The sequence below is a fragment of the Ctenopharyngodon idella genome, chromosome 2 (genome assembly GCF_019924925.1).
Source record: "Ctenopharyngodon idella isolate HZGC_01 chromosome 2, HZGC01, whole genome shotgun sequence".
In the NCBI taxonomy this organism is placed as follows: Eukaryota; Metazoa; Chordata; class Actinopteri; order Cypriniformes; family Xenocyprididae; genus Ctenopharyngodon; species Ctenopharyngodon idella.
Window position 1 is genome coordinate 14,136,891 of NC_067221.1, and position 26,232 is coordinate 14,163,122.

General features: G+C 37.2%; 3 protein-coding genes across 5 annotated transcripts; all 3 read right to left on the minus strand.

Moving 5' to 3' along the window:
- Positions 1-11: 11 nt before the first annotated feature.
- On the minus strand, positions 12-7,502 carry gyg1a (glycogenin 1a). The gene is made up of 7 exons (XM_051914881.1): positions 7,345-7,502; positions 4,852-4,987; positions 4,523-4,697; positions 4,279-4,441; positions 2,312-2,438; positions 1,442-1,661; positions 12-929 (listed from the first exon to the last, which is right to left on the minus strand). Exons 1-7 carry the CDS (start codon positions 7,349-7,351, stop codon positions 762-764), a joined length of 996 nt encoding a protein of 331 aa, XP_051770841.1. The 5' UTR covers positions 7,352-7,502; the 3' UTR covers positions 12-761.
- A 276-nt stretch (positions 7,503-7,778) lies between these two features.
- On the minus strand, positions 7,779-12,646 carry agtr1a (angiotensin II receptor, type 1a). Of its 3 annotated transcripts, none has more exons than XM_051914857.1 (3): positions 12,524-12,645; positions 12,141-12,237; positions 7,779-10,087 (listed from the first exon to the last, which is right to left on the minus strand). In XM_051914857.1, the coding sequence occupies exon 3, from the start codon at positions 10,021-10,023 to the stop codon at positions 8,947-8,949; it is 1,077 nt and encodes a 358-aa protein (XP_051770817.1). In that variant the 5' UTR covers positions 10,024-10,087; positions 12,141-12,237; positions 12,524-12,645; the 3' UTR covers positions 7,779-8,946. The 3 variants fall into 3 exon arrangements, with proteins under 3 accessions (XP_051770817.1, XP_051770830.1, XP_051770823.1); XM_051914870.1 differs by having other exon boundaries at positions 12,141-12,213; positions 12,524-12,605; XM_051914863.1 differs by lacking the exon at positions 12,141-12,237 and having other exon boundaries at positions 12,524-12,646.
- Positions 12,647-24,062: 11,416 nt separating this feature from the next.
- Positions 24,063-25,921, minus strand: LOC127501082 (pair-rule protein odd-paired). The gene is made up of 3 exons (XM_051872863.1): positions 25,011-25,921; positions 24,748-24,911; positions 24,063-24,518 (listed from the first exon to the last, which is right to left on the minus strand). Exons 1-3 carry the CDS (start codon positions 25,726-25,728, stop codon positions 24,441-24,443), a joined length of 960 nt encoding a protein of 319 aa, XP_051728823.1. The 5' UTR covers positions 25,729-25,921; the 3' UTR covers positions 24,063-24,440.
- Between the last annotated feature and the right edge of the window lie 311 nt (positions 25,922-26,232).

Sequence of the window (26,232 nt, forward strand, 5' to 3'; positions counted from 1 at the left end):
TAAATTGGGACTTTTGTTACTAGTTCTTTATTTCAGGTGTTACAGGTGGGGGCAGAGTTACAGGAAGGTTACAAACTAGTTATCTACAGCTACAGTAGTAACTAAGTGTTGCAAAACCCTTGTGCCTTATCCCTGCTACAGCAAGTGACTGCCCAGTAGGCAAGAGCGGAGTGACCTTGGTTCAAACAATAAGAGTTGAAGTTTATCAGAGCTCATAATGACGATTTAAGCGAGTTGGCAGCACACAATGTGTCTTGTAAACACTTATTGCAAAGGCGGACATTAGATGTTTAATATTGAATGTGGAGTGGTGTACAGTATATCTGGCATGCTGAAGTCATTTACAAGGTTTGGTATTGTTTTGTTTGCTGTATGTTTCTCAAATTTTTTCCATAATTGTTTCTGATCTTCACAAACACATGAAAGGCAAATAAAAGAGGTAAAGCCTATAAGGTTGTAAGACTATATTATGGTATCTTGAATAATAAAAAGACAACTAGTGTCTTGTTCAGTGAGATCAGAAACAATGCCTGAATTGTGTCACGTCTTCTCTGGAAATGAGGCAAGTGACGTTGTGTCATTCGAATAACTGTTGCAATCACAGTGGGTAAGAGATTGAGTAATTGAGCTGCATAGATGATCTGGACTGGTATAAAAAAAAAAAAAAATCATAGGATTTTTTTTTTTTTTTTAATGTTATTTTATGTCCTGTACATACCCCAGTACAAAACTAGATCTAATGATCTGTTCCCAAGTGCCTCTCACTTTAGGAAGGAATCTAGCCTTTTCTCTATGTTGTCAAAAGAGTCCAGTCCCATGTAGTCAGCTTGGCCCTGTTCCCACTTCTGTTTCCGCTCATGAGACGACATCGGAGGTGGAGGGGGATGATGGGATATGTGCATCTCAGCCACATCAACGTGAATATCACTCTGAGGGAAAAAAAAAAAAAAAAAAATCATAATAGAAATTTTTACATTTACTACATTTTTACTATGTATATCCTTAATGCGCATTCTTGGTTTTAAAGTGTTCACATTTGGTGTTTTTCACAGGCAAAATCCAATCATTTTAAAAGGAATCTATGCGATCAGGAATTTCATGAGTGGGTGAAATATTTCCCCACTCAGAATTTGCAATGCATTATTGACAACAGACAATGGACCTTTTTTTTAAAGAAATTTTGCTAATGTAACCGAACCTTTATTTTGCATGATTAGTGCATGCCTTTTTTATGTTAGTCTTTATAGTCTTATAAAAATGTAATTATATTTATACAATCCAATAAATTCCAAATGGATATACAGGAGTTAAAAAAAAAAAAAAAAAAAAAAAATCCTCATCAAATGTCTAATTTGACTTGAAAGAATACATTTTAACCACAATACTGGCCAAAAACTGCCTATATGATGATCGTTGTGCCAGTTTTAGCAGCGGAGCTTACCTCTGTGCATCCAGAAAGGAAGGGCTGGTCACCATATTCCTCCTTCATGAGGGGCAATACTGAAGAACAGAAAAGCTCCCACCACTGCATCATGTAGTTGGGGTGCATGTCAGAAGCATCCTGGGACTGTCCCTTTATTGTTTTACTTGTGGTGTCATAACTGTAATCCCACGGTTTGACTTTGCCAAGAAAATGTACAACCTTGGCATCACGGCCGTATCTAAGGGAACAAGGAATGATCAGATCGTTACCGGCAAAATGACAAGGATTCGGAAATCCCAAACGCTGGCCAACCGGAAGTGCTAAAGCGGGACCTGCCAGTTATAATGCACGTTTGTTCAACACACTCATTTAACGTTCCTAAAAATGGCCTCCTAGGAACTTCTAATTTTAATAAAGCCAAAGTTAGTCTTGGGTATGTAAGATATTTGTCAGTTTGTGGCACACAGGTACAAACTGCATTTAAATTAGATCCTAATGGGAGCCCGACTAACCACAGTATGTGTTGCTAATGGAAAAAAGATCATGTAACAAACTATTCAAAATGGCATTTAGGCTCTGTGTAAAGACCCTAAAATAGCCCCACTATTTTTGGTGGGCAGTATGTATTTGGAGGAAGTTGAAGTGCAAAGCCAAGAACAGAAAGGATTTCTGGTCCTGGCTTCATCTCTTGTTACAATGTTGCTGTGTGATTGGGCTTTCAGTTGACCTTGGCACAACTAATTACAAATACATAACGTCTCCAAGCAAACCTAACACTCACAGAAAACCTCTAGAACAAATGTACACGTGTAGAACTGAGTAACCCATCTGTTTGATCACCAACTTCCAAAACCCTTTGAGAATTCTAGCCTGTTAAATCTCACTCACTGCTTGAATGCTGGGAGATAGGTGTAGATGGCGATGCTGCTTAGGTTGTAGATGAAAGGAAGGTGTTTTGAAATGTCTGCCGTTGCCCAATCACTGAAGAAGCTGTTGAGAACACCCTGATCCCCACCTGATGACAAGGCAAACAAACTCAATTACAAATAGCACAGGGAACTGTGGAAAAATATGGAAAAATATTTACAGAAGGTTGTAATCTTCCCTAAACAGATGAAGCAATTAGAAGATTGCTTCAGGACAAACTTGCTTTTGCGGTTTGCTTAACCTTGTCACTTGGGTTTTCAAAGGGCATGTCAGCAAAAAAAAAAAAAAAAAACCCTGACCTCAGTCCAGCTGACCTCAGATTATCAGTGAACATGAGACTCATGTTACATATGAAAAGCACATGATGTCCTATACATGATTATGACTGAGAACATGTTAAAAGGCTAGTTCAATTCCCTTCGCAACCCTCATGTCATTCCAAACTCGTATAACTTTCGTTTTGTTTCTGCAAAACACAAATGAAGACATTTTTGAATGAAGCTGAAAGGGTTAGTTCACCCAAAAATGAAATTTCGGTCATTAATTACTCATGTCGTTCCACAAGCGTAAGACCTTCGTTCATCTTCGGAACACAAATTAAAATATTTTTGATGAAATCCCTGAGCTTTCTGGCCTCTGATAGACTGCAACAGGCCAGAAAGTCTATATGAATATTTTAATTAATGACAGCATTTTCATTTTTGGGTAAAATAACCCTTTTAAGATCTATGTCCCTCCACTGAAAGTCCACGTAACCAAAACTTTGACGTAAATGAAGGAAACCATATGAATTGAGTGGTTTAATCAAAGTCTTCTGACAAGAAAGTGTGAAAATAAAATAATTTTCTAAAAAAGAAAACATAATAAAACAGAAGCACAAACATGCTTGCTTGGATTAAACTGTTCGATTCATGTTTTTTTTCTTTTTACAATTTATCAACTTTTTGAAGCATCAAGTTTTGGTTACATGGACTAACAAAAAAAAAAAAAAAAACCAACACCTCTCATGGTTCATCCTCATTTGGGTTTCAAAGACAAATGAAAGTTATATGGGTTTGGAACAACATTAGGGAGAGTAAATGACAAGTTTCATTTTTAGGTGAAGGTCAGAACTTTCAGAGATAAGCCATAGGCTGTAAAGTAATTTTGACTGGGACTAATCACACTACAAGAACCCTCTGTATGTTGTGCTATATATAAACAGAAAGATAAAATCATGATGCAACAATGTTTTTTCAAAAAAAGCTGAGTGACACGGAGATAAAACAGAAATACGATAGCCTCTAAGACCTTCAAAACAGACCTGCTGATAACTTCTGAGGCTCAATTCTTTGTTCAAGATTAGGTCTCCAACTAAAAAGCAAACCATAGATGAAGAGTCTTTTTGTTACATTTTTTGAAACATTGATGAAGTGACAAATCCCGTATCTTCGATAGCTAGCTAAATAAATGCACTGAGAATGAACCTGTGCTTGCACATAATCAGGTATAAACTCTGAGGGTTCCTGAGAATCAAAAGTAAAACCGAAGTGATTTAGTAGGAGTCTCTCATAAGAGGCCTTTGTTTACTTCATCCTACACAGAGCCTAGAAATAACTCCCTCAGGTGGAGTGGTGCACCCAAAAAAGAAGAAAAATCACAGAGCCACCTTGTGTTCAGCCTACACTGATAAAGAACGCAGTCATTGCCATGTAGAGCTCTAGCAACTTTGCGCAACTCTTGTACAGCCCAAGATTTAAATATCTTATACAAGTTGTGAAGGAGTGAGACCATTTCTCCCCCTAATGAATTCCTAAGTATATAGTTCAACTTATTTTCCAAAACATTATGCAGTGCAGTTTTGCAAACCTCAACTTAAGTCAAGGAATATTAAAACACCCCCTACAACTTCTTTAACAAATATAACAAGACTCAAGAGTGTCACTCACCATCAAAGCTGCCATTCTCTGAGCAGAAGGTGAGAAGCTTCCCATACGTCTCATTGGAGGGGCGGAAGACGAACACACCAGAGTTGAAGCAATCAGGCCAGCCAGGATCTGGTGCAGCAGAGAGCTCCTCTCTCTCAAATAACTCATCTATGTTAGACAAAACCTGGCGGCAAGAGGGAACACTTAAAAATCCCTCAAAGACTTCATGAAAACAGCACTACCAGCACTGAGAGGCAGCACTCACTAGAGTATCTGCATCCATAAACACGCATTTGGAGTATTCTGTAAGAGTCCAGCAGTGGAGTTTGGTGAAGGTGACGCCCAGGTCAGGTCTTTTCATCATGGCCAAGTGTGCAGCATCCCCACTGTCCAGCACATCCACCAGCCTGACCTCATCATAGACTTTATGAAGCACTGCTCTGAAATGTAGCACACAGAGTACAAAGTGAGGCCGACTGATCTATAGATAACAGTCTGTATTGTGGACAACAACAAATAGTGACAGAAAACAAAGCAGTCGAAAACCCATTTACTTGCGCTGTGCTACAGTACAAAACACAGCAAACACTCTACCTGGAGGGTTCTGAGACATGGGGGCCAATCAGGGCCACTAGTTTCCTTGATGTGTTGTGGTTCCTCAAGGACTTGCCAAGTACCATTGCTCCTTTGGCATATTTGTCAGTTGTAGCAAGGGTGACAAAAGCCTGGTCTGCATTAAACACAAAAACATCCAATGCCATCATCACTTATGCATTCTAATACATATAATGTCTTTATAATAGCACATGCAAAATATCCACCTTATTTTTAAACGAAAGAGTGGGCGGAGACATTTTTAACTTCGAAGTGTCTGACACTGGAAGCACTGCAAATTCATTTAATTTAGCTGGAAGGATCTATTGACAGAAATGCAATATAATATACATAACTGTTTTCAGTGGTGTATAAAGACCTTAAATAATGAACCATTATGTTTTTATTACCTTAGAATGAGCCATTTCTATCACATACACAGCTGGTCCCCTTACATGTCAAGTCGCCATTATGCGCGGGCATGTTTCTACAGCAGCCCTAAATGGACAAACACTCTACAGAGTGTGTTTAGTCACTATGTTGTTCTTCTAAATCGTTTGCGTTTTTAGAGGCAGCTTGCATCGCCACTACGTTGAATACGCACAAAGTAGTAGTAGTAATAGTAGTCTGGTTTATTAGAAGCAGGGACCTTTCTTTGTTAGAAGAAGAAATCTCATTGCTTCACACAAGCTACTCTCTGCTCTCTCAGACAACAACATGTCGGCCCGACAGCCACCGCTAGATGCCGCTAAAAATTCACACTGCACCTTTAAGTTATTATCATAATCATCGTAGCCCAAATAGTTTTACCGTTTACTGCACTTTGTTATACTTTGTGTTACTTAAGGTCAGCATGAAAGAATTTTCGATTCTTTTCTTCATTATTGTGACATATCCGTATGGAAGCTCGTTTCCACCACGGAATAAAAAACATTTTTTAAATATATTTGCGACTTTCTCACAATTCTGACTATTTTCCCCTCACAATTCTGAGCTTAAATTTTGAAATTCTGACTTTTTCCCCCCATATATCCGAGTAAATCGGCTTCTCGAACAAGGAGAGAGAGAAAAAAAAAAAAAAGGTAGGGTGGGATTTTGTCTATCTATAAATTATATCCATGCAAAATTATATAAATCAACATACAAATTATATTAAAGTATTGCAGTATTCAATAAACCAAAAAGAAAAATAAGAAAAAGAATTGTCCATTTAATTTTGAATTTAATGAATCGGGAGTCTAGGGCTGCATCCGAAATCGCATACTTCTCTACTACATAGTAGGCGAAAAACGGTATGTGACAAAAGCAGTATCTCCGAATTTACATTTACAAGAGTATGCAAAAAGTACCCGGATGACCTACTTTCTCCGACGAGATTCTGAAGTGTACATACAGTATGATGGACACTTTACTATCCCTTGAGGCGACGGGAGAGGATTTGTGAATGGCAGTGAAGCGACGCAACTGAGGCTGGTAGGTCACGTGATAAGGGCAACATGGCGAATGTAGTATGTCCAGATTACATTCATACTATATAGAACGTACATTCATTTTTAGCGTTCGTGAAGTAATTACTTATTCAAAATAAGTACCTACTCAAGAGAGTATGCGATTTCGGACGCAGCTTAGTGTTGAAAAAGGTGAATACAACAGCTCAAATTCTTTTGGTTGGCAAGCGTCATTCCAAGAAGGCCGATATTAATACAGCACTGTGACTTTTCTGTTTTATCACTCCTCTTGACAAAGTTCTCAGTTTTTCAGACCAGCTTATGTGAGGGTGTGAAATGAAACGGATTTTGAAAGTCACAACGTACATGTTTTCATGGTTTCCAATAGTAACAAGAAACCACAAAACCCGGAGTAGAGCTGGAGCTGAACAATAACAGAACGTTTTGAGCGGAGATGAAATTTTGCGTTGCTCCACTCGGTTTTGTATTTTCAACAGATGGCACTAAACAGGCGTGGAGAATAACGTACATAACTGTCATACATGCGGTTATTTTGTGTGCCAATCAGTGACTACCGCATAACAATAACAATATTTGCGTTAATCTAAAAACAACGCATGCACTAGCGTATGTTAGATAAAGTGATCGCAATACATCCGTGGGAAAAAGCTCTTTTAGTACCGTTTTCGCTGTGTGATAGGATACTCTCTGCACTGTCGCACCGAACTCAGCCTGGATCGAAGTGACAAACTAACGGCAGCTCTTCCTGCATGACAGGCCAACGGCTGCTCGCACTACTGCGTACGAGAGGCGACTAGGCCATTTACGCAATAGAGCAGACTCTAAACTGTTCATATCGTCAAATATTACAGGACAACACAGTCTACACAACGCCTAAAATGAAACTTAAGCTCTAATATCGAGTCCTGCGACCTCTGAGGAAGCGCGTGTTTTGGGCTGTATGCATGCTACTTGCGCAAACGCAACTGTAATTTACTTAATTTTACAGGAACAGATGATATATGACGTCCATAATGTTGCCTACCTGCCATGACTCACGTAACAGCCAGACCAAACCGGATACAAATACTCCGTTAGAAACGCTGGGAGAGAAGCTGTACGTGTCTGTCAGAGGATTTATACTAGTGACATGACTTTACATGGTCACATGACCCTTGACAACAGACACGCCCCCCACACTAACCACTCTCCACTTTTAACATTTCAGTTAAAAACACTGGGAAACATTACGTTACAAAACTCACATTTTCAAGATAAAATAAAGTAGTTATGCATACTTTTACATATGTAGGCAAATTTAAAAGTGATAAAGCTTTTCAGTTCATGTTGAAATGATGTAACGTGTGGCCAAGTATGGTGTCCCATACTCAGCATTTGTGCTCTGCATTTCACCCATCCAAGTGCACCCACACAGTAGTGAACACACCCTTTTTTTTTTTTTTTTTTTTTTTGAAAGGCAGTTAGAGTAGTTAGTTAGGCAGTTTACTTCACAAACATTAAAAAAAAATAATAATAATTTAATGTGATTACAAAGCCTTACATTAGTCATTAAATTGAGGATACTTTCATAGATTTATTTTTGTTTTTTTTTTGTTAAAACACACCACTTAACCTATACATTTTCAGACTCAAGTACATTATAGAGAATAAAATACTGCAAAATACAATTTAACAAAAGGATAAAGAATTTTACCAATCATTAGAGATTTTTTGGAGTACTAAATGACAGTGTGGTGGAAGAAAAATAAAACTTTTATCATAGATGATCATTTATATCAAGACGGTGGTAAACAGTGATGGTCACCATGATATCACAACAGATGTGAAAATAACTTTATCCTGTTAGACCTCATGACATTTTAATCCAGGGATTTTCAAACTGGGGCCCGGAGGCCCCCAGGGGGTCACAAATGAGTGCTGGGAAGATTGTGGAAAAGTTTAGAATAGAAAGTAGTGTAAAAAAAAAAAATGTAAATAAATAAAATTACAGAATTTCTAAAGTCTAAAGTCATTAGATGAATTTAGTTTCATAGAGAATTAGATTAGAAACATAAAACTATTGCTGTTACAGTATATAATCCTTGAGGGTAAAAAAAAAAATACAGTTTATAGAAACTTAAGTAAAATGTCCAGATTGTATACATAATCATATTTTATTTATGTTATTATTGTACATGGGTCTTTATACTGTACATGAATTTTATCTAATTTAGCAACGTGATCATCATATTTTGGGGGTCTATGGCATAAAAAACTTTGAAAACCCCTGGATTAATCAATATATCTAGACATTGGTGGAATATAATGTTATTTAAAATGACACTTTTTCAGCTTTGATGGATGGAAAAATATATATAGATACAGCATGTTTTGGTCCCTTTGGTGGCAAGGTGAAAAGTTGGTCATAAAAATATTTCGACAATGTTGTAGGACAAAATTTACATAGACCAGCATGTCAATAATGACACTATACCCTAAAAGACAGAAGGATTAATCACTATATTTTGTTCCCATTCCAGTATCAAGTGACAACACAATAAACAAGAGTTATCTTCTGAATTGAATCAATCAATTTAAGAAGAATTATTCACTGGAGATTCATTCCCTTCCTGTTTTCCAGATTTTCTCATATGGCTTGAGGTAGTGAGGGCATTTTAATGACGGAGAGGTGGAAAGACTCCGAGGTTCGATACGAGAGAGAGCTCATCTTGGTACTGAGGGTGGGGTGAGAGGCCACAGAAGTCGAGGAACACCTCAATAGCTTAAACAAGTTCCTGCGAAAGTTCTTCCCAACAAAACCATACAGGATTGGGTTCATACAGCTGTTGAAAAAGGCAATGCAAATAGTGAACGGCATTCCGGTGTCAATGATCTCAATGACATCGCAGTTGGTGATCACTTTCAGCAGAAGAAGCATGTCCATGAAGTTGAAGATCTGATGAGGTGTCCAGCAAAGGAAAAACGACAGCACAGCAGCGCCCAGCATGCTCAAGACCTCATCCCTATTCGATCTTGAATTCCTCGGAATGTCCCGCGCTTTGAGCAGAGCCCGACCGATCAGGCAGTAGCACGTGAGGATGATGGTGATAGGCAGAAGGAACCCAAGAACACTCTTAATCAGACTGAGAGCTGCCAGCACATTGGGAAGATCTTCTTTGTCTAGGATGCCACATACAGTGACATTGAAATTCTGGATAAAGTGGGTCCCACGGATAAGGGCTGTAGGCAGGCTTAGAAGAAAAGCAACTACCCAAACCAAGACGCACGTCACATGGGCGTAGACCACCGTGCGGCATCGCCGGGACTGGACAGGATGAACGATCGCCAGATACCGGTCAATGCTGAGAGCAGTGAGGAGAAAAATACTAGTATATAGATTAAGGAGAACCATACCAGCAATTGCTTTACATAGGAAGCCTCCAAAAAGCCACTGGTAGCCTGTTGCAGTGTATATAGCCCAAATGGGCAGGGTGAGGAGGAAAGTCAAGTCTGACACGGCTAAGTTCAAAACAAATATGTTTGCAACAGTCTTCAGTTTCAAACAGAAGCAGATGACAGCGACTACCAGGCTGTTTCCTACAATTCCTATAATAAAGTTGGCGCTGTAGACTACGGGGATGAACGTGAAGATGAAATTGTGGTTCCCGGTCATGTTACACTTAAGCGTGAGTCCCACATTAGGGTCAGCAGTAATGTTGTCCATTTTGTAGATTTGACAAACACACCCTTAGTTTCACAGCCTAAAGAGCTGCATCGCTAAAGGAGCCCTGTAAGAACAGAGTGGATACAGATGGTTAATATGGCAAAAACGTTTCATGCACTTTCTCAACAGGTTTTTTATCCAGTTGGAAGGTGCGATACTTAAAACAAACACCAGATGTCTCTCTGCTCATATTATTTAATATGGGCTTCTGAATAAAAGTGAGGTGTTTTTTTCCTCCTCCAGTATGAGCTCCATATTCTCCTATATTATACTCTATAAGCCATAAATCCTGATGTATGAAATATGATATTCAACAACAAACAGTTTTTGTTTGTTTTAGATTTTGTCTAAAGGTTCAAAAAACCAAATTAGATTTTTTTTTTGGACTATTATTTCATGTGAGGCTTAACAGGGTTAACAAACTGATCTTTTTTTAAAGCATTACCATCATATTTATCAACACTGTTTATACACTGTTCTGTATTTCCAATTCGCTACAAAATGCCAAACCATACAAAATCCAGAACATAAACAATAGATAGATAGATAGATAGATAGATGAATGGATGAATGGATGGACGGTTGGACGGACGAACAGATGGAGTACAGACAGACAGATAGATAGATAGATAGATAGATAGATAGATAGATAGATAGATAGATAGATAGATAGATAGATAGACAAATGGATGGACGGTTGGACGGGTGAACAGATGGACTACAGACAGATAGACAGATAGATAGATAGATAGATGAATGGATAGACGGTTGGACGGATGAACAGATGGACTACAGACGATAGATAGATAGATAGATAGATAGATAGATAGATAGATAGATAGATAGATAGATAGATAGATGAATGGATGGACAGTTGGACGGATGAACAGATGGACTATAGATAGATAGATAGATAGATAGACGGAAGGACGGACGGACGGACGGACAGATAGATAGATAGATAGATAGACAGACAGACAGATAGAAAGACGGACGGGCAGATGGACGGACGGACGGACGGACAGACAGACAGACAGACAGACAGACAGACAGACAGACAGACAGACAGACAGACAGACAGATAGATAGATAGATAGATAGAAGGACGAACGAATGGACAGGTGGACAGACAGATAGATAAAAGGATGAACGAATGGACGGACGGACAGACAGATAGAAGGACGAACAGACGGACAGAAAGACAGACAGACAGATAGAGAATTTTTAATATTTTAATATAACTAAGGGCTTATGATTGTTGTGCAACTATGAGAATTAAGGCTGGTGACCCTCTCTAAGCTGCTCCCACAATTGTACCATAATGGAAACACATCAGGCTGCTTCTCTTCTGACCTCTCCAAAAGGTCAAACATGTGTTTCTAGCTGTTTTTTTCTTATGAACGCTAGATCCTCACCATCGCTAAGGGAAGAGCTACATATTTTTTATATTTTCAGATTTTATCTCTTCTTCTGGCAAGCACATGCTTAGACATTCGAAATGGCTTCATATACAGTATGTTGATATATTGAATACGGTATGTTTATATTGTATGCTGTATGTAATGTATCATTAATAATTGTATCATGAATAACTGGTTTAAAGAAAACCTTTTTTTTCTGGAATAGCCCATCAAGGAAAATAACTTACTCGGCCAGTAAAACAGAATTCTTATTATGTATTTATTCAATGGTATTAGCATTTAAAATTGCTCTGCTCAAGCTGTTTCTTCGCTGGTTTCATGATAAGACAAGCCACATATTATGTAAGCAGATGCAGGCGTGCTTCCAAGGGAGTCAACAACCAATAACAGACGACATTGCATTCCAAGGTTCATGTCTTTTGAATATCACTCAATCTATTTTAATATGCTTATCAGACATCCGCTTTTGCTCAGGAAGTTATGGCTGATCAGAATACTGTAATTAATCATACTGATAAGAGATCTTTGTTTTTGTTTTCATTTATTTTTATTTTGGTTGTCTAATAAAATCTTCGTACTCCCTACAATGATGGATATGATCAGCTGTTAACAAAATGCGTGGAGGAAAGTTTATGCATTCAAACTATGACGGAGTAACAATAACATTAATGTCCTCTGAGATTGTACTATACTTACATTGACAGAGAATCCTAATGTGCTAAGCTGAACACATGAAATGCTCTCATTGACATCAATGGAGGGTTAGTAGCTGGAAAGACACAATATATGACCACTGACCAGACAGACAACAGAGAAAACACACACACACAAACATTAGATACTGCTTTATGGTTAAAAAATGGCTATGATACATTAACTGTGTGTTATCTGAAGTGTTATATGTGTAAAAACAATCTAAAATGCATGTTCTTTGTTAACTCACAAGCTTACTCATCTATTTGGGTTATGATTAGGTTCTGATCAAATATTTTAAATGACGATATAAACAAATATTCTAATTTTATGTTATATAATAACATAAAAAAGTAGGTAAAGAGCAGGGGAAAAGCAATTTTTACCTTTAGTGAATGTGACATCCAAGCCTGCTCCGTCAGTTTCAAAATTTAGCGTATGGCTTAAGAGATCCGTCCTGACTCTCGGTCATGACAGAGTGCCCGGTGCATTTCCTCTACGCCCCTCTTATACCTCTCCCATAGTCCTACAACTACGCCAGGGACCTACAGCGGGGGGCTGCGCTGTGGGGGCCGGATACGTCCATGGTCATGGGAGCAAAAAGTGGGGGTGAGAGAGACAGAGAGAGACCCTTGAGGGCAGAGACAGATTTTCCCATCATTTGTTTAGTCACCTTTTTTCTCTTAAACATAAAATGTTCTGTTTTTGTCTTTCCACACACTTGTAAACAACATTTCTTAAATGGATTGTTTGGCAAAAAGCCTGCACATTAGCATAAAACACATTAAATCATTATCCAAGCTTTAAGCTCATATCAAAAAAGGAACAAACTGGTAACAGCACGGGCATTTACATTATTCATTCTGACGGCTCTGTATTAATGCACGTCATCAGGACGAGGTATTAAACCTGTGAAATGAACAGCATAAAATATATAAATGGCCTTCTTTGAATATTAAAGCAAGCTCACAGTCAATAGCTGAATAATATTGCATTCAGACACTTTCATGAAACATCAGGGAAAACATATTGGACATTATGTTTATGTCTTTTGTGAAAAAGACCAAGCGCGTAATTCAATGATATTACATGCTGCAAACAGAATAAAATAAAGTACTAAAATAAATTCCATTTTAATGTATTTGTATAGTGCTTTTCACAATATAGCCTATACTTTTCCAAAGTACATATTTTAAACCATGGACATTTTTCAAATAGTTTCCTTTAAGTACGAGTTTAAAATTACATTCTTTTTTTACACAGTGACTGTCTGCGATTAATCTTTCCCTCATTTTTTGAGACCTCTGGGAACTCTGGCCTCTAGTGCCTGTTTTACTCTGAACTCCCAAGGGCAATTCCGACTGCTTCCTCGTTGTTTTCACTATTCAGCTGCTGGCCTTTCATCTCTTCCCTAAAACAGTCAGTCAAAGAGAAAGTTGCTTTAAAATATGATTTCTCAACGTAATAATGTCATGCCAATCTGTTCCACTTATAACACAGCTATTTTGTACCAAATATGTTCATTTGCAGTAGAATGGAAACTTTTAACATTCAGAGCATCTGAAGAATTTCCATCTACCCTGCTGAAAAATCCAGCCTAAGCTGGTTAGCTGGTCTTAGCTGGTTTAAGCTGGAAGTAGTAGGGCTGTGTATTGCCAAGAATCTGACGATACGATACGTATCACGATACAGGGGTTACGATATGCGATATATTGTGACATTGCGATACTGTAAGAAAAGCAATATATTGTGATATTTCTTGGGTTTTTTTTAGAAAGAGGATCTAATTTTAGAAAAAACTGTCATAAAGAACATCACCATATGCATAAAACCTGACAAACAACTTTATTTTATTTAATCAATACAGTATCATTTGCATTTATATCACTAATCACTATTTTGTGCAATTTAAGGGAAAATAGTAAAGTGACTGCAGGATTCTTTAGGTGTATGTTTTAAAGGTTCACAGTATAGCAGTTTTTAATTTCTAAACTTTGTAACAACAGAAAGTGTGTAGTCCATTTCATGACTGAATGTCTGTTTTATATTTAATACTGTAAAAACATCCACATCTCTATGATCAGATGCTTTCTTTCTGCTGCCACCGCTGTCATGTTGTTGTGTGTTTATTTTGTTACTGAGAGGAAAGCGTGCAGTACATATTACATATTCTATCGAACGCCTCTCTCAGCAGCGCAGATGGCGTCGCGATATTGAGTTCTCAGATTCAATGCGTTTCCCGAGTTTTGGATTTTAACATGGCCTGTTTTGCAAACAACAGACTATTGTCGATGTCCTTAGTGAATTCTTTATAGTTCAAGCCAAAATGAGTCCACACTTCAGCTCTGTATACCGCGGGATCGGAATAATTCTATCGTGTTGTGAGCTGGGTTTGCTAATGCTAACGCTAGCGATGCACCTTACGCTTCTCCGGCTCCGCGTCGATTTACGTTCTGAGATAACACTGACATCTAGCGGTTGGGTTTTATACAGTCTCTGGTTTAAACCGAACATAAAGCGAAATCTTGGATGTAAATAAATAAATATCGATACAGTGTTTTTGAGAATCGATACAGTATCGCCAAACATAATATCTCGATATTCACGTGTATCGATATTTTCTTACACCCCTAGGAAGTAGCTGGTTTTAGCTGGTCTCCCAGCCTGGCTTAGCTGGTGTTCAGCTGGCTTAAGCTGGTCTTCCAGCCTCCCAGTCTCCTAGCTAATCAAAACCCCTCTAAAACCAGCTATGACCAGGCTGGGAGACCAGTTAAAACCAGCCTGTCCAGCTTAGGCTGGTTTTAGCTGGATTTTTCAGCAGGGTAATGTTTAAACAAAACAAAACAAAAAATACTATATGGAACTAGAGGCGGCTCTGAATGGTAGACAGTATATCACTGAGAACATAATAAAATTTAGAAAAAAGTTACAATCAATATGGTCCGTTTTTCATTGACACAAAAGGACTGCCCAGAAACAGAGATGTGGTGCATAAGTCTCGCGGTAAGTGGATTACGTGTTGCTGCATCAATAGAAGGCTAACTCAATACACCCGTGTGCTCAAAAGTTAATGTTGCCTTCAGGGAGCAATGTGGATGCTGATGTCTGCAGTTCTCCTGCCATTATTAAGGATATTTATTCCACCTGTTTGTTTGGGTAAATGTTAAAGAGCACATCTCTATTAGTAATCAAAATTCTGTTGATATTAACTAGGCTATAGCGTAACGCACACACTGAATTTGGAAAACTTCAGTAGGCTATATTACAGTAATTTTGTCTCAAGTGTTCTTCTTGTTACTGGGCCAATTATTTTGTATATTGTAATTATCTATTCTTCTCAGAAAAAAAAGTAATTTTTCGTTACCTGCGTTAGCGACTGATAAACAGCATTACGATGGATTATGCTGCGATTGACCAATCAGAATAGCCTAGTGCAACAAGTAGTGCAAAGAGCCACGTAATAATGCTAAACAATCTTTTCACATCAAGTTAAAGCTTCCGACAAATTTAATGCAATCTCAGAGGAAAACTGTGGTTTGGGGATTTTTATAATGATCTATAATAGTCCAAAACTCACAGCTCTGTTTCCCATGCAGCTGTACCCCAGAGAGCACTATAGTTTGTCCACACCTAAATCAACATGGCCATCTCTAGGCTTTTCTAGCAAAAACCAAACACACGAACAAACCCTCAGGGACTTTTAAAGTTTGTTTGCATAGATATTTGAGACTTTCCTGTTGTCTCCCAAAAACACATTTGTCCTCCTGACGGTGCTAATAAACAAATATGTAAAATATTTTTACATGGAATGTATGATGGATATTTTTTCTTCTCAACTAAACTACTGTGAGGCAATAGGCCTATATGATGAGAAGTAGAAGTCTAACCAATCTCTAGAAGAAACAAGAACGTTTAGCTAAATTAAAAAAGATAATTTATTTCCAGACTAATATATAAACTATTTGCTGTGGTTTACTAGGATGTAATTTTTTGGTCAATATTACATGCCCTGGAAATTTACAACATGAGTAAGCTGTGAGTCCTAACCTTTGCCCTCTGCTGGCATTGCTGATATGAGTCACACATACATGAGAAAAACATCCTGAATGACTTTACTGTAACATTCGCCTCATAGTTCCATCCCACTTAAAGACTGTCACTGTGGAACAAGGGCATAGTGGTTCTCATGGGTACACAATATAAAGTCTAATGCAGACTTGGCAAGCACTGCATTATCTGCTCATTGTTTTGGCTACTGCTCACATGCATTCCCCTTCCCCTCATGCAGTCTGCAGCCTTTGATATGGCTAGTTGCTCTTCACTCAACACCTACTGAGGGATTATAAAGAAAAGCAGAGCCCCACTGCCCAGAATATCTCCTCCCAATCATTCTATCCCTCAGCAAAGTCACTAGAGAATATTACATGCACATAAAATGCTAAATATATTAAGTTGAGTCATGACGATACTCTCTCATGCTTTTAACTGTCTGGAAATTTTTATTGCTGAAAAGTTGCTGTTTTGTAGCTCAAGGGGGGGCTCAATGTTATCTCATTGGTGTCTTGAAAAAAACAAAAACAATAATGCAGATATTTAAAAGATGGTTGTGTAACGACTGGATCGATGAAACACACAATTGTAAAGTTAATCTTCACAATTCCTCTCACCCATGCAGACTCTGTAATGTCTGGCCCCCCCCATGGAGAGCTATAACCCTTCTGCTTCACTCATACACTTTAAAGACACTTGGGACATTGATTGTTCTCAGTACAAGAATCAGATATGCAGCCCATATAAATGGCATCCTTTCCCTTAATTCATTGACAAATTTGCTTAAATGAATGAACATGCAGTACATTTGTGTATTATTACTGTTTGTATATTGTTCTTTTTTATATTGTAGAGTGTTATGCATGCCTGATAGAACTATAATGTAGCCCATTTAGGTCGTGTCTCATATCAGAATACTCACTGTTTAATGACTCACACTTCTCATAGAATGCATTGTATGTTTGTTATATTTATCAGAGTATAAATGGACACAAATGGCCAGCTTATTCCTCTCATGCAAATGAGTTCACTTTCAAACAAAGAAGCACTCCCGCTGGAGAATTACACCTTTCTCATTGGTCAAGCCTAACTTCAAATGTGTGAACTCTGTGAAACATAAAGGGCAACTTTACAGTGACCTCCTGGCTCTTCTGCCTTTGTTCTTGCTGATTCTACTGATTGCTGGTCAACTCACCCGGCCAGCCGGGTCGGCGCAGCTGCGTCAACAGGCCTCATTCACTTCAAGCCATGCTCAACTTCCTCGACAACAGGGTCAAATCAACAGCACAAGTTCGTTGTCATTTCTTCATTTCAATGCAGAAAATATTGATTACAACTTCAGCACTATTGGACCGAACCATCAAGAATTTCTCCTGAGACTGCATATCTGGACGCTCCTCAACAGCTAAGGCATTTGCAAGTATCGTACATTTGAACACTAAAGTTGTGAACCCCTTTGTTAACAAAGGTGCTTTATAGTGAGAAACTGATGGTTCTTCCAGCTCGTTAAATGACTCTTTTCACAGCTTCATTCCTCTGTTATGCTACAGTTTAATTCACTTCCACTCTCTCACTTCCTATGACTTGTGTTTATGCATGTTTAGTTTAGTTATGTGTTCGTGTTTTAGTTAAATAAAACTTTTGTGCACATTCTTGCGAGTAGATTCTGATCTGCTTATAAACCAGTGTCAATTTAACGATTCGATCACAGCTACATGCTGAGAAAGTTTAATTTTTCTGTGGCCACGGAAAATATCCTTTCTGACGAGTTGATAGATGATCAATACTGAGTGGTTGCTGACCGAACAGGTTAATTGATTGTGATATTAATTTGACTACATGAAGTCAATTCGATTAACTGATCCAAATATTTATAATTAATTATAAAGAGTTATGATTAATTATTCATATTTCGCTTTTGAGCTAATTTGTTACAGTCGTATCTGGGGAAGTTAATCAAGTTTCAGTCTATCTGGAACAGTCTACACGTTATTGTTTCTATTAGGACATCATTGGTATTGTGCTATTGTAATTGTGTTACAATAAGTCACCATGAAATCAAAATGGACAATTCTTGTTTTTTTATGGAATATTTACTGTTTACTGGCGCAAGGGCGGGACAACCTGTCACGCACATGACATCACAGCAAAACCAGACAACAACCATCCAATCAATTCCTGATGGACAAAGTCAAGTCTCATCCTACATTTTTTCTTGTTCGAAAAGCCGTTTCACTCAGATATACATCACAATAGGGAAGAAAGGACTATAGCAACTTCCGTTAATGCCGACTTTAACATACAACGTGTGTAATATGATATAAAATTCTACACTGAGTCCAGTAAACTAGAAATTTTCATTTAAAATTCATCTATGCAAAATGTAAACTAGACATGTGGAATGCGGAGGCTACACATTAAAATGATTCAGAGAGGTGTGCTGGCTGAAAGATAGACGTCATATACAGACCACAAAGAACATTCTGAAAAGCAGATGAGATGGACTGAGCTGGATTTACCCCAGTTAGGGGTTTTCTTAAAGGGTACATAACACACACAGTTTCGGCCAATCTCATGTCAATCATGAGTACCTATAGAGTAGTATAGCATCCTTCGTATCTCCGAAAAGCTTTCAGTTTTATCAGATTTATAAAAGAAAGATATGCTGTACCGAGTCTTTCCGAAAACAGCTGAGCTCCTGGAGGCGTGCCGAAGCTAAAGAGTGACGAGCATGCACAGCTTTTGCATAGTGAAGCTATCAATGGTCAGCTAAACAAATGTATTTAAACACACACACCATCACACGTACATCATCACATTATCCCTGGATAATTTTTGATTCATTATACGTTTGTGTTGTTTACATTATATGCACTTACGCGCCGACTGCCAACAAAACAGACTTACTTACCACCTGCGGTTCCGACTCATGACTCCGACTCAATTTCAAACTATCTGTAAATCCAGTGTCGAACTGGGCCTTGTTTATAAAACCATAAGCGCTGATCCTGAGGGCTCGAGCAGCCACGGAATGTAATGCGTGAGCACAAATCTTTCAGCTCCACTTAATGCTGGCTTCTTTGGGAAGCAAGGTTATCTTTCCCTCACAACCAAAAACACACTTCTTTGGTGACATTGTTGATTTCGTGGTCTAAAAACAAAGTGATAAATTCTTTGTCGAGCAAGTCCTGTGCAGCGCTGCCGATGACTTCTGTAACCCGAACGAAGCACGTTGATGGGTGTGCTCTTGCTCTCTCACTCTGGTTGATGTGTGCGCACGCTCTTCCGGGAGAAGTGCCCATCCAAGGAATTCCACCCTTTATTACGTAATACAGGGCCATACTCGAAAAAAAACTTTCTGAAACATGTAGGAAATCTGAAGGAGTGTAGTTGGCACAGAAATACTCTGTCATACGTCCAACTCGTTTTTTGAAACTTTGGCCATGTTTAGCGAGAGAATCCTCTTTAACAGTGTAAATACTGTAAGTCAGAATGTATGAAATAGCATATCATAAAGTTATCAGTTATCATGAAGTTCAATTTAAAAAGCCACAAAGCTCAGGAGTCGGCCAAGCAGAATTGTTTGGGGGACTGAGAGCACAAGCTGACCAGTTTTTGACTCGACAAGACATACAAAATGTTTATTTATTGTTGCTCTAGACCAGTTCAGCTGTCAAACAGAAGCTGCCACTTGAGGTCATACTGTAATTTACTACGTGACCAAGATAGAAGAGTCATTATTTGTTTTGTTTTTGTTGTCAAGTCAGGTTTATCATGTTGAACAGCTGGCTTTTACTTCAAGCAAGCCCTAACATACTGTACTACAAACAATATTATGCGCATCTGACGTCATGATTTACACTCAGCAGAAAAGCCTCCACCTGCCAGTCCTCTTTATCACGTACACTCATCAGTCACCATCAGGAAAGTACAGCAGCCCTGCATGATACTGTTACTGTAACCAAATCAAGCTCACTAATGGATGTCTAAGCCGTATGGAGAAGAGGGCCTGAGGCTTCAAACAGACTTTCAATTATTTCTGCACTGGTTACTTATGTCTTTTGATCGCTATCACAGCTGTCAGGTTTGTCACCACACAGAAGCACCTTTGAATGGAGACTACATCAGTGTTATAATAGTACACTGTTATTATGTGGGTTGCTTTTACAAAGGCTAACCTGAACTAGGGTCAGTGACAAATGTAAGTATGTAATTGTTTAAAATTTAATTCAAATTGTACCAAGGTAAAACAATTAGGTAATGACTGGTCTAACCATCAGGATTAAAAGAAAATTAAAAAAAAATATCATGTCAAGAATATCTGCATTGCATTTTTAAGTACAATCAACTTGGCTGTATAAGTCTTTTTAACTTAAATTATATTAAATGAACCAGACTTGAGTTTCATCTTGTATAACTCAAAAAAAAAAAGTTGGAAATTACTTAACTCATTTTGATGAGTTAATGTTAAAACATGTTGTCATGACTTGATCATATTTCTATTCTAATTTTTACATTCTTTACATTCTATATTACTTAAATAAATAGACCTAGACAAAAAAATTAACATCACATCCATGAATTGATATTATTGCAGAGGTTTTATTAACTCAGACTCTCATTAAAGCCGGGGACACACTTAACGATTGTAAGGCCAATTATGAATGTAAATTGATACTTATGACTGATCGGGCTGAAACGTGTCCAGTCAGAGCCAGTTGCGTTCGGCGATTACAGTCGGTGTTCAAATTCCGTGTGTAAGTATTTAAATCTGCTTCAGTCGCAGGAAACAATCGCTGTGTGTTGAGCTTAGTCAGAATGTTTTAGCTAGTCGTTAAATGTGTGCCAATTAAATCCAGTCATGCAGCAAGCTCTTTTGCCACTCAGTCCAGCTGAGGGAAAGTGGCATCAATGCAGTTATTGATAATACAGTGAGAAGTAGTAGCTAGCCTACTGATAACTAAATATTGTGCATTTGCAAATAAAAAAATAAATAAAATCATACTACACATAATCAATGATCAGGGTCCGTATGTATAAAACTTCTCAGAAATGCTCTTAAGAGTATTCTTAAGTTTTGACTTAAGTGTCAAAAAATTCTTAGTAAAGAGTAGGACTTATCAAAGAGTAGGAGACTTTTATAAAGAAGCTAAAAGCAACTTTTAGTAAAGTATAAGACTGTTTCTTATGTGCTGAATTAAGTGTTGTGAACTAAGGACTATAATGATGTCAACTCAAAATGGCCGCCCTCAACCTCTGAATCAGCCAATAGCGAGCCTGGCTGCAAGGTCATAGCAGCACAGCACCAATAATTTAATGTTATTATAAAAGAAATCATTTAAAATGACACTGAAATGTTTTAATATTTTAATTTATTTTTTAAAATAGCTTTGCATTGTGCAAAATTATCACAAATTAGTAGCTATTGATGGTGTGGAATCTTTTTCTATTGATATATGTCTCCTCATTTACAATTGGAGCAATGATGTGAACACAAGTTCCATCAATGGCTCCAACAACTCCAGGGAAGCCCACAGTCAACATAAAAGTGGCTTGCTTTTGCCACATGGTTTGATGGTCAGTTGGAAAGTCAATTAACTGCCATAGAGTAGTGGCCAAATGTGATGTCCAGCCATATGAAAACTGACATCTTCAACCTTAATTCAAATATTTTTAAAAATGGGTTTAAAGATGTAAACATATTGTGTAACTGTGCTTAGAGTCAATTGTTTCATGTGTGATAATGAAATTAAATTTTAAATTATTTATTAATTATTTATAAATGTATTAAAATGCATTAAACATATTAATTATTGTTTAAGTAATTTTTATTAAATTTATTATTACATTTCTTATTAGGTCAGTTACAAAAAGAATTGACAATCAAGTTTATATCATTTTATCAACTCCATGTCATCATATAACTCCAATACTTCATATCTTTTTTGGAGAGCATGCGTCTCCTCTTCTTTGCTGCCATCTTGTTACTCCTAACTAGGTTAGGAGACCTCTGCAGCTCTCCTAAATAATTTAGGAGCTAAGACCTAGTCTTGACACTTAGGAACCTTTATGAATCATACTAATTCTTAAATCTAGGAATAAGAGTAAAATTATGTCATTCTTAGAATTTTGACACACTTAAGACTAAAATTTTACTCTGAGCGGCTTTATACATACGGCCCCTGATCTTTGCCTCACTATAATATTAAGATAAAAAAAGGTAAAATGCCTGTATTGACATATAACAGTACAGTACATATATTCAGTACATCTCTATTCCAGCTAGGTTTTAAGTAATGTTTTTATAGTGATCCTTTCTGTCATTTTAAGAACTGTGTCTCACCTCTGCCACCGTGTGGCTCCCTGTATGTCAACAGTCAAGTCAAGTTTCAAACAAACTTTTAATTCTATAACAAACTTTTGTTTACAGTAACCATATAGTGAACACATTAACATCTGCACTGATGATGTAGAGTCTGATTTTAAGAGCTATATTAATCAGGAAACACTCAAGGGAAAAACACCAATCAATGAAGTATGCAAATGGCATATGAACATTATTAGAGCATCTGAAGGCCCGTCATGGAAATGAGAGATGCAGGTATTTCTGACAGCTGTACATTGAAATGACAGGTGCAGCTTTGACTGTTCGGTCCAGTGGGAGAACCCTTCAGATGACAATCACTGGGGATCACTCTCAAAAATAATCTTTATTAGGCCTATGTTAATATAATCCCACGACCCTGCAGAGGATAAGGCGGTTTGAAGAATGGATAGATGTAGCCTCAGGGCACAAGTGCACTTTATATGTCCTTTTCAAACTTTTGTATAAGAATTATAAAATAGTTAATGTGAAACACAATCATAAAGCTTATGTGTGCAGCCAGAATAAAGGTTGAATAGTTTTTGAATCCCTTTGATACTTACTGGACCTATTTAGACCTGATCTAATCCCAATCTCAAGATTGTGGTCCTGAATTCTACATGTGTTCATTTTAAAAAAGAATCCAAACATAAGTATTATATTCTGTCGCACAGGAACTGAACTTTTAGCTCCGTTTAAATGAAATGTAATAATAATATATTAGAAGCCTTTACCCACAGAGCTGTGATTAGAGCCGTTGATCAGCATGTTCTAATCAACACAATTACTGCTCAGAGACATCAGATCAATGAATGGTTGATTTATTCTGTCTAGGTGAAGAGAACACGCTGTTTCTTCCAGAATCACCCTCTGCTAATGTGAGCACACATTAACAATTACGAATGTACAGTTTACCTTTCGCTAGTTGTGTCATTTACAATGCTCTTAGTTTTGCGCCTATAATCAAAATTGTTCTGAATGAAACTGAATTTGTGCAGTTTTAATGTTTTATTACACTTCAGGAAAACATGCTCACTTGACAAGACAACAACAAAAAGTTGAGATGATTCTGTATTAAAACATGTTTGACGCTGTTAAGAGTTTTGACGGGTTGCACATTTAAATAGTTCATGACTATGTCTGATTATCACATCACGCTGTTTTGACATGCAGCTTAAGATCTACTAACATGCAAACTGTTTTTAGTTGTCAAAGATTATGTTTTTAATATATTAGTTCCCTTATACAGGGAAAACTAATAGATCTAATCTTACATGTCATGTAATTTTACAGTAAAATAATGTTCAATGTACAGTTTTTGGAAGTAAAAAAGAACAAATCATTATAATTTACAGTGAAAAGCTATAAACTGAAATTCCCAAAATTCCCTGTGTGACACTTCATATTTCATGTTTATTAATTTAAATAATTGTTTTTTTTATTATGTTTCAGTATCAGTTATAGGGTTTTATGTTACATCTTATGTTGTTAAATTAATGTTTATTGCATTATTTTAATATCATTTGTTACACATGTTAAACATTTTTTTTTTTTTGTAAATTTCAGTTTTAAATTGTAAAATGTACAGGGTGTTCTGTAAATAATATGTTTATATTTTTTTAATCACAGCGGGCCAGTTTTTTTTTTTTTCAGTAAAAAGATTTTTTTTTACAGTGCAAATAATATTATTTAATTTCATTGCTGCATAATAAATAAAAGTACAGTAATTGTTTTTCTCTGTGTACATTATTAAATTATATAATTATCATAATATATATTTATTTATTAGGTGTGGAACATCATTTTCACATGTTAACACTTCTGATTTTATTTCTGACAAAAATGGATATGAAAAATTAATGTTAAATTTTGGAGCACACCCTAAAACATTATTTGAAAAAGGCTGGATCTTTATAGCTGGTGTCATAACTGTAGTTCTGGGTGGATTCCATGACTGGCAGATGAACCTTCATTGATGAAGAAGAGCGATAGAAAAGATAGAAATGCAGAGAGTTAAAGTTCGAGTTAAAGTACACAATTTATAACTTCATTAACATGTAATGAATAATTCACTTATTGAATCACAAAGTACATTTAAAATGTTCTGTCAGCACAATTTGGATACAAACAGGGTGTGTAAAACCACTTATAGCTATAAGTAAAACAAAAGCATATAAAATGTCAGTTCTAATTTACCTTTGTGTGTTTTCTGAGGGAGCTGGCATGAGAGTATGATTTATTGCAGTACATGCAAATGTATTGTTTGTCAGGTGCGTGGACACGTATGTGCTTTTGTTTATCGCTGCTGTTTGCAAAACGCCTTTCACAGGCCTCAAAAGGGCATCTGAAAGGTTTTTCACCTGGAACAAAAGATTATGAAAATTAAATGACTTTATGAAAATTAAAATTCCTTCATGTAACAACGAAAATAAAAGCAGCAATAACAAATAAAGTGTCACCTGTATGTGTCCTTTCGTGAATTTTCAGGTTTTCGGCCCGTGCAAACTCTCTTCCACATCCGTAGGAGCACTGGAAGGGTTTTTCACCTGTGTGGACTCTTAGGTGATTGATCAGTTTGTACTTAGCCTTGAATGGATTCCTTTGACGGGAACAATCTTCCCATAAACAAATGTAACTGGATTGTCCTGACACATTAACATGCTCCGCTGTCAGATGAGAGATGAGCTCATTCATTGTGCAGTAGGTTTTCTTACAGCACTGTCGCTCCAGCCACTGGCAGGTGAACCTTGACATGCTCGTGTTCAGACTGATCTCTCTGGACTGCAGATAAATGGGTCTATCTGTGTTTGAGCCGTTGAACATAATTCTTTCTCCTTGTATCTGTTCATCCTGTGTGTTGTAAAGTTCTTCTGTTGGAGTCACGTGTGTATAACCGTCCTCCACGAGTGAAGAATACCCGTCCATACAGATTAAAGAATCGTGTTGTTCCCGAGAAACTTCAAAAAAACTCCTGTTACACTGCAGAAGATCCACGGTGGATGACATCATCATCTGTCCATCACAAATGCTATAGACATCAGCGGTATTATCCATAAACATCTGAAAACAAGAGCCGAATGCAGCCATATTGTACAAGTTGTAATATAATACAGAGCGTTTGTTGTAACAGCTTTCTGTAGGCCTCCACTTGTAGGCTAAGTTCTCTGCAACGTTCATCCATGAATCTGTGTGGATCTCAACAAAATGTTTAGATTATGTGACGAGGCTCGGAAAGAAGGTAATTTATACAGTATGTTGAACACGTGGATGATTTCAATTCCCAAGACTCTCTTCATTTAGCATCTGTGTACTTGTCATTCATACTTCATCAAAAAATAATTAATCTGAAGACACAGAATATGTTATCAAACTCTTGGTTGTTTCTTACCAGGCGGTAACGCATTACAAGTAACACGAGTTACGTAATCAGATTACAGTTACTAGTAAAGTAATGCATTACTTTTAAAGGGATAGTTCACCCAAAAATGAAAATTATCCAATGATTTACTCACCCTCAAGCCATCCTAGGTTTATATGACAATCTTCTTTCAGACGAACACAATCCGAGATATATTTAAAAATATCCTTAGTCTTCCAAGGTTTATAATGGTTGTGAATGGTAACCCACATTCTGAAGACAGAAAAAATGCATCCATCCATAAAAAAAAGTAATCCATACGG

Excerpts from the sequence above, each read along its gene's own strand:
- gyg1a (XM_051914881.1), bottom strand. Across the intron at positions 4,698-4,851 it reads CATGTCTCAGAACCCTCCAG|AGCAGTGCTTCATAAAGTCT; the intron begins GTAGAGTGTTTG and ends GCTACATTTCAG. Across the intron at positions 2,439-4,278 it reads AGAGAATGGCAGCTTTGATG|GTGGGGATCAGGGTGTTCTC; the intron begins GTGAGTGACACT and ends CCTTGTCATCAG.
- agtr1a (XM_051914863.1), bottom strand. The coding sequence starts at position 10,023 with ATGGACAACATTACTGCTGACCCTAATGTGGGACTCACGCTTAAGTGT.
- LOC127501082 (XM_051872863.1), bottom strand. The coding sequence starts at position 25,728 with ATGAACGTTGCAGAGAACTTAGCCTACAAGTGGAGGCCTACAGAAAGC. Across the intron at positions 24,912-25,010 it reads TCACGAAAGGACACATACAG|GTGAAAAACCTTTCAGATGC; the intron begins GTGACACTTTAT and ends CTTTTGTTCCAG. Across the intron at positions 24,519-24,747 it reads CCCTCAGAAAACACACAAAG|GTTCATCTGCCAGTCATGGA; the intron begins GTAAATTAGAAC and ends TCATCAATGAAG.